Source organism: Lactuca sativa, chromosome 7, assembly GCF_002870075.4.
Source record: "Lactuca sativa cultivar Salinas chromosome 7, Lsat_Salinas_v11, whole genome shotgun sequence".
NCBI lineage: Eukaryota > Viridiplantae > Streptophyta > Magnoliopsida > Asterales > Asteraceae > Lactuca > Lactuca sativa.
The window spans coordinates 138,858,041-138,866,987 of record NC_056629.2 but is presented as its reverse complement, the minus strand read 5'-3'; the positions used below and the strand labels follow the sequence as shown (position 1 = coordinate 138,866,987).

The 8,947-nt window shown below is 29.0% G+C and overlaps 1 protein-coding gene across 1 annotated transcript; it reads left to right on the top strand.

Moving 5' to 3' along the window:
• Positions 1 to 280: 280 nt before the first annotated feature.
• Positions 281 to 1,637, top strand: LOC111913661 (uncharacterized). Its single transcript, XM_023909385.3, has 2 exons — positions 281 to 744; positions 819 to 1,637. Exons 1-2 carry the CDS (start codon positions 367 to 369, stop codon positions 1,431 to 1,433), a joined length of 993 nt encoding a protein of 330 aa, XP_023765153.1. The 5' UTR covers positions 281 to 366; the 3' UTR covers positions 1,434 to 1,637.
• Positions 1,638 to 8,947: the final 7,310 nt, after the last annotated feature.

The window sequence follows — 8,947 nt, the reverse complement described above, 5'->3', positions numbered from 1 at the left end:
TTTAAAATCAACCCCTATATTACGCGGGTTTCAAACCTAGTAAATATCAAAAGACTTCTATTTTCTTAGAAATGCGTAAACAAAGGTTATATTTTTCGTTTCTGAAAATTATAACATTTCGATGTAATAATAATCAGTAATAATTAATAAAAATTCCTAATTTTCAATAAATATCAAAAGTTCTCATGTACAGTTCTCCAACATTAAAGAATAAAGTGGTAGATTTCTAATCATCCCCACTACTCCATTAGAAACACCTATAATTGTACCCAACAGCCTTCTCTTTTCATCATATTTAAACCTGACCTCCTATCTTTTACTCACTTTTTATTACAGACCTTCCCTTCTTTTATATTCCACCATCTCATGATGCATCGTTCTTCTTCTTCCTCGTCCTCCACCACCACCAATTCCGTCAATGGCTTCTACAACTTTCTCACTCACAGTCTTGACGATCTTTACAGTTCTTTCCATTCTCAAAACTTCATTTCCATCCACTTCCTACAACTTGTCTTCTCATCCCTCCAATCTTTCCATAATCAACTGATTCTTTTGGTTCACAAACTACACTTGCCTGTAGGCGAAAAATGGCTTGATGAGTATATGGATGAGAGTGCACGCCTTTGGGAAGTATGTCATGTCTTAAAGTCATGCATTTCAAACATGGAAAACTATTGTTCCATGGGGGTGAACATCCCTTCTATCCTTGAAAACATTGACTCAAATCCACAACTCGCACGTGAGGTAAAGTTGTACAAATTCTAGACTACTTGTGTTAGCACTATTTTGAATTAATCACTTAGATTTGAATATTTCAGGTGTCTAGAGCGATCAACCGTTGCCAAAGGGAGAGAGTTAGATTGGAGGAAGAAAACAAGAGCTTAATAGAGACAAGAATTAAACCATTAATGATACAATTCGATGAAAGTGTATTAATCCAATCAAAGTTTAATGGGTTCAATGGCTTTAGAGGAGCACTATATGCATTAAAAAACATAAGCTCATTACTTTTTAAGATCATGGTTAATGGCCTAGCTTATTGCTCCAATGATTCAAGTTTTTCCTCTGTGTCCAACATGAATACCACTTGTTATAATGTAAATCATACGGTTTCTGAGACAAGTTTTATGGTCTCGGCTACAAGATTGATGGAGAGAGTGAAGGATTGCGGAGAGGGGCAAAATGGTATTTTACTATATGAGTTTCGCAATACGGGATATGCCATGGATGAGTTGCAAACAAAGTTGGATAGAGTTAGAGGGTGTGAAATGGGATTTGATATAAGTGAGAGGGTTGAAAATTTAAAGAGTTGTGTTGGAGGGTTGCAATATGGAATTGAGAATATGATTGTGCAACTTGATGATTTTTTTGATGAAATTGTTGAAAGTAGGAAGAAACTCTCAGATTTATGTATTCATACCTCAGATGTTTAGGCTTGAGTAATTTTTGGCCCTTCAAAAGGGACATATATTCAAGTTTGATACTTTTAGACTTTAGCTCCCACAAAAATTATAGACTTGTGTAGCTATGTCTATAGTGCAAAAGACCAGAAGGACAACTTTCTTTTATAAAAAACAGCTGTTATAAATATCTGTGTATCATGCTTGGAAAGTTATAAATTATTATTGTTTCGACAAGTTTTACTTGAAAAAGCATTTCTATAAGTTGATTTGTAAAATGAAGAACATCAAATGATGGGAAGTTTTCCATTCAATTGTTTTTCTCTTTACGGGCTGTTAGGTCCTTCTAGAATTTACTTATTTGAATACAGTACTACAATGACCCTACTATATGTTATGATATGACATAAATTCATAAATAAATAAATAAAAATTGGAAGGGGACGTGATTCATCTCTTTGAAGGAAAGTTAAAGAGATTTGCATACAAGTTAGGAGACAACGAGAATATAATATCATGACAAATGTTAGCTTCAAAGAAAGCACAAGTTACAAGTTTTACATGTGTGCTTCAAGGGATTGAAAAATTAGACTCAAATATTTTTATATAAAATAGTTATTATGACGTGTTTAAAAATATCTAAATCTAAAAATATAAAAATTGAAACGTAATTATCTAAAATTTGAATATTCGATTTTTCGAATTCCAATCTGAATTCGAATTGTCCCTTGATAAATTTTCATATATTTTATATATTCGACATCTGAATATATATATATATATATATATATATATATATATATATATATATATATATATATATATATATATATATATATATATATATAATAGGTGTGAGACCCATATATTATATGAGTTTATTTAAAAAAATTAAATATAAAATTTTAACAATCTGAAATGTTTGAATTTATAAGAAAAATGAGAAATTTTTTTATTATTATTAAAATTAATGAGGTTTTAATGTATTAAATACATTACATATATAAACTCTTTTAATAAATACTTTACATATATATTACCTTACATAATAAATGTGGAATTTTAATTTAATAAAATGAAAAATACAATAAAATGACAAGTGGAAAATAAAAAATTTATAAATTTTAGAAAATATCATGTGTCCAAATGAATGAGAAGATAACATGTGACAAAAAACATTCATTTATTAGAGTATATATATATATATATATATATATATATATATATATATATATATATATATATATATATATATATATATATATATATATATATATATATATATATATATATATATATATATATATACAAGTTTATAATCCGTGGGAACCACGGTTACAAAACTAGTTAAATTTTTATAGTAAAAACTCAAAATTATTAATTAATTATTTTAAATAAATTATTAATTAAGAGTTTTTTTTAGTTATATAAATTTTAATCATTAATTTAAATAAATATGTGAAATTATATCATTTGTATTATTTTTATTTTTATTTTTATTCTAATGTTATTAATTTAATTTAATTTAAGTGAAAATTTTAAAATTTGAAATTTGAAATGGAGTTGACAAGTGGCATACATTAATTAAGAGATATAATAAGGTGACACATGGAAAAGAAGAATAAAATATGCATTAATTAGGAGACCTAATATGATGACACATGTCAAAAGTAGAATAAAACTATTATTTTATTAGAATTATATATATATATATATATATATATATATATATATATATATATATATATATATATAGAGAGAGAGAGAGAGAGAGATAAGTTCAATTGAAAAAATAAAAAAGGTTGAGAACGGAAGAATTATTCTTAGTCAGTCATTTGTTTTTGCCGCAAAAACCTCCATCGTACCGGCGTAAATGGGAAAGGAATACACATGTATTTTCCAAAAAAACATGTTTCCTTAAACTATGATAATCATTACTTTAATATATACAAAAACATAGTTTTTTTTTGTTTTTTTTAACGAGCTATTTTTATCGAAAAATGATTTTAAATATATCAAAATTCATAATTTGTTATTCTCTATAAATAGACATTTATATTGATATAGTTTTAAGATAAATTAAAAAAAAAAATTATAGTTTCAGCTATCGTTATTCATAAATGAATAAAAATCCATTAGATTTTTATAACAGTACATTCGTTATTCACTTATGAATAAAACAAATATAATTAATTTTTTTTACAGTTTAAATATCATTTATACAACTTATTCATATAATATAGCAAATTAACTGTAACAAAAATCTGATAAATGTTTTATTTATATACGAATATAAAATATGACAACAACTAATATATGTTTTATTCATATATAAATATAATATACGACGAAAGATGATGTAAAAAATATATTTTAAGTAAGAAGACTTTATTACGTGTTATATTCATATATAAATGATACTTAAACAATAATAATAAAAAAGTTAAGCATATGTTTTATTCATGAGTGAATAACAAATGTACTTTAATAAAAATCTGATAAATTATTATTCACGTTTAAATAACAAGAGCTGAAAATCTAAAAAAAATAAATTTTATATTTTATCATAAAACTATATCAATATGGATGTCTATTTATAGAGAATAAAAAATTATGAATTTTGATGTATTTAAAATAATATTTTGATAAAAACGGCTTTCTAAAAGTTAAAAAAAAATATGTTTTTGTGTATATTAAGGTAATGATTAGCATAGTTTAAGGAAACATGTTTGGTTGGAAAACACATGTTTATCCGTTATCCATTTCCGCCGGTACACCTAAATGTTTTGCGGCAAAATAAATGTATGGCTGAGAATGATTCCCTCATTCTCAACCTTTTTTTCTCAATTGAACCCTCATATATATATATATATATATATATATATATATATATATATATATATATATATATATATATATATCAAGGTTGTAAAAATCATTTGACGGTAGCTCAACCGTCGACTGGTGTTAAGGGATTAATTGGTCTTGGCGGGGATTAATCGAAGATTAATCGGGGACCATAGATTATTAACAAAATATTAAAATTATTTAAATATTAATATATCTTAAAAAAACAAGTACTTCAAAATTAGAAAATAAGAAAAATTGTAATTTGGAAATTTTTAAATACGAAAATATGAACATTTTGGTATAATATATGAAAATTTGAAATTTGAAAATTTTGGAGTAAAAAAGGAAAGTTGGTTTTTTGAATTTTTTGACTTTTTTTTTTGACTTTTTTGACCTTTTTCGATTTTTTTTTTACTTTTGTTGACCGATTAATCCCGCCAAGGCCGATTAATCCCGCCAGACCCGATTAATCCTAACTTTCCGATTAATGTCCTAATCCTCGACGGTTGGAGAACGCCAAACGATTAATCCACGATTAATCGTCGATTAATCCCGATTTCTGCAACCATGATATATATATATATATATATATATATATATATATATATATATATATATATATATATATATATATATATATATATATATATATATATATATATATATTATTTTTATTCTTTTTAAATTTTGAAAATGAGAAATAAAAGGTCAATGATATAACCTATTTCCTTTCATTATTGGTATTTTATATTTTGATCCTCCTCCTTTTTTTATATATGTAAGTGTTGTTTATATATATATATATATATATATATATATATATATATATATATATATATATATATATATATATATATATATATATATATATATATATATATATATATACTTTGAGCATGTTCGGCAAAATTAGCTGCTAGCGGGTAGCTTGTAGCCTGTAGCGTTTTGTTAAATGTTAAATGAAGTAGCATTTAGATTTGGAGCGTTTTGCTTAAATTAAACGCTAGAAGCTTGTAGTGTCGAATGAGACTTTCTGTTCAAAACAGAGCGTTTTTTTAAATACTAGAAGTTAAAAACTCTCAAACGCTCTCAAATGTTTCGTGCCAAACATGTCATTTATGTTATAACAATGGGGTCACAACATTCTCATTAAAAATCCGAAAAATCTCAAAATTATATATTAACCCAAATGTTTTTGTATAAAATTATGTATATGTTTTTGTATTCAGATGATGTATTTATCCAAATAAATATGACCGTATTTTGTGGACATTTTTTTTATTTTGTGTATTTTTAAAGTAGGTAAAGGAGATAACTTTTTTATATCAAAAGGCATTATTTACTACAAACCTATATATTACAACTATATTCGTATATTAGATGTATGTTTTTTATTGATAAAATTGTAAAAATGGTCTATGTGGTATGTATTTTTTTCACAGTTTTTATTAAAACACTGACTTTTTTTTGATTGGTGGTTTTTTAAGCTAGTTTCGTTGCGTATTTGTTTCTCCGTATATTAAAATGAGTGTAATACCCTTGGGTATTTATTTTCAATTTTTTTTAAATCTAATACTTATTTATTTATTTTAGTAATTAAAAAATAAGAGGGGGTCACCTCCTCTCTCTTTCTCTCTATGTTTTCTTCTTTAATTTATGCATAAGATTAAAACACACAGAGAGACACACATCGATCCTCTACCGGCCCACTTTTATTTGTCACTCTATTGGACCATGGTTTCTTATTTTTATTCGTTCTTCATTCTCACAGTAATACCATCTTTCACAAAGATCGTTATATCTCTTATTTATGTCTCATTTCTCTCTTCCCCTCTCCGTTTAGTCACCAGAAAAGGTATAAAACAACTCGCCATAAAAACCATTGTCACTCTCTTTTCTCTCGGTAGTTTACATTCAGAGGCGGATCCATTGTCACTCTCTTTTGTTTACGTATCCCTCAAAAAAAAATCGGTATAGTGTATATATACGCATTCATCCACTTATAAATACAAACAAACAGTTGGTCTGCTGGTTAAGGCGTTGGCTTATTCAAGCAAAGGTCTTGAGTTCTTTTCTTGCTTCTTACATATTCTTTGCTCATGCTTTATTTGATATCTACTTTGAGTCCCACATCGATTCAAGTATCAAAATATACTTCAACTTCATGTTTATATAATAAGACTTGAGGTTAGTTAAGGATTTGATTAAGATTTGGGTTTAAAACCCAAACCGAACCTGGGAAACTCAAGTACCCCGGGAAAAAAATTAGGTTACCCTAAAAAAAATTGGGATACCTCTTTACTTTGATCCTGGCTTCGCCACTGTTTACATTAATTGGATATACCAACTCATTGGAGAAATGCACGGTCACAACAGTTCGTGCATAGTTGGAGAAACTCATGCATGTACCTTCTCTTTTGTCCGATAACATTAGAATTTCTCTTTCTCTACATCGGTAGGGACCCGAATGGGTAATACAGTAACTCTCATTGTTCATCTCTTATCCCTCGATGTGTTGCTATAAGTAAACAACATACTCTCTTACATTTACTCGATAATGATCAAGTCAGAGAATAATCCATCGTAACGACACAAAACCAAATATGATGAACCGAAGTCTTGTCGTGGAAGAATACATTTTTAAAGTTACCTATCGCTACAAATAATGAAGGAAGAAAAGGTGGGATTTGAATCTATACAGATGAGGAGAAAATGCATAAAATTTCCCATTTTACCCTTTTGGAGAAAATGCATCTTCTCATGCATTCTTTCTCTTAACTTACTCAACTTACCTCTTATAATTTACTTAAACTTATTTTGGCTATTTTCATGAAGTCACAACTGCATATTCTCACTAAGTTCTCATTAATGACCATTTTTCCCTTTTGGTTAATAGATGACTAAAAGTCAACTCTCTTTAAATTTCAGGTTCTTACATATAACATTAACCATACCAATTCACCTCAACTTCCAACCACAAAGAACCATATACGTTCTAAATACATAACATAACCATGAGATTAGCATAATATAATAATAAGAATGCATCTAGATAATATTTATCTAGAAAGAAATGTGGTTACTCACTTTGTTAGTTACTAAAACTAACTATCATTCTAGCCTCCAGCTCTTCGTTGCTTTCTAATTCATCACTTGTCCAGACAAATTTGTGATGGAGTTTTAAGGTTACAAATTCTGTGTACTTGTGGAAATTCTCTTAACACTTAAGGGTATGTGCAACCTAAGGATCTATGTCTTCACATTAATAACAACATACTATGAAACTTAAGGAAACCTAGTTATAAGCGATAGATTAGGGTTATATACATTTAAAATTGTTATAGAAAACAATTCTTTGAATCCTTCTTGATCTTTAGAAAACAAGCACCAAAAGTATGATGTTTCTAATGGTTCACACCAAAAACCCTAGAAACTAGAGATCAGCATCGGAATCGAATACCCGCTTTCGAAACCGGAACCGCCTCAGAATGTAACACCGTAAATTTTCAAACAAAATTTTCATTTTCAAACCACGTAATTATCAATTTCACATTTCAAAACCAAGATTTGTCAAATTGTCAAAAACACAAATTCATAAATTGTCTGATAAAATCCAGGATCCTCAAAACATAAACTCCATCTCGTGTGTACAATCAAGCCAACGCCTTCCCGCGATCCTGAGAAGTACTTGAAACACATATCACATAACACGATAAGCATGAATCTTAGTGAGTTCCTCAAAATACAACACACATCTCATTAGCCTCTCATGGCTATATCTCAATAAAGACCCTCCAGTCAATGTGTCTTAGTGGACACCCTTCGGTCCCACAGCTCGGGTTGGACCCTCCGGTCCTAACTCAATGAAGCTCAGAATAATACACAGCATAAATCACAAAGACATAATGCAGGATATCACAATACTCAATAATAGCATACAAGACCCTTCTGTCACATAAAGTTACCACTCATGGTAAGTATAGTGAGAAGACTCACCTCGTAAGCAAGCAAGTAAACCTCATACCCTCTAACGGTCTAATCCACGCCTACATGTCATAATCATCTCTAATTAACACTTATAACCACTACTCTAAATAATTTCGTCATCCTCTCTCTCTAACTCTTGTAATGTGTAAAAGAACATTTTACCCCTCTATGGTCTCCATAATGCAAGTCTTGACCAAATCCTAAAAGTCAACAGAAGTCAACACTCGAGCCAACAGTACCTGTTGACCCAACTCGTCGAATGCATCTATGTGACTCGTCGAGTCCCCTCGTTTCCTCAGAAGTGTCATGAAAATCCAACTTAACTCATCGAGTTTTCTCATCAACTTGTCGAGTTACACATGTCCAGGCTCATTGGGGAAAAACTTAACCGACTCGTCGAGTCCTTTCAACCCCTTTTCTCATTCAGACAATTTTAGGCAGAAATGATGTCTCATACTCTGGATCTAGCCTTCCAAGGCTCACTTATCACATAAAGCTGCAAGCTTTACGTTCATGCATGGCATCTAAGGCTTAAAATGCCAAAACAAGCTCCATAAGAGGTCTCATGCACGTAAATTTGTCCAAAGCTTGATAAAGCTTGGATCTTTGGGCTCATAGGACCTCAATATGTCCAGATTTGGAGTCTCAGCTCCATGACAAGCTCATAACACTCTAGAACTCAAAGAAGGATGGGAAAAAGGCCATAAACT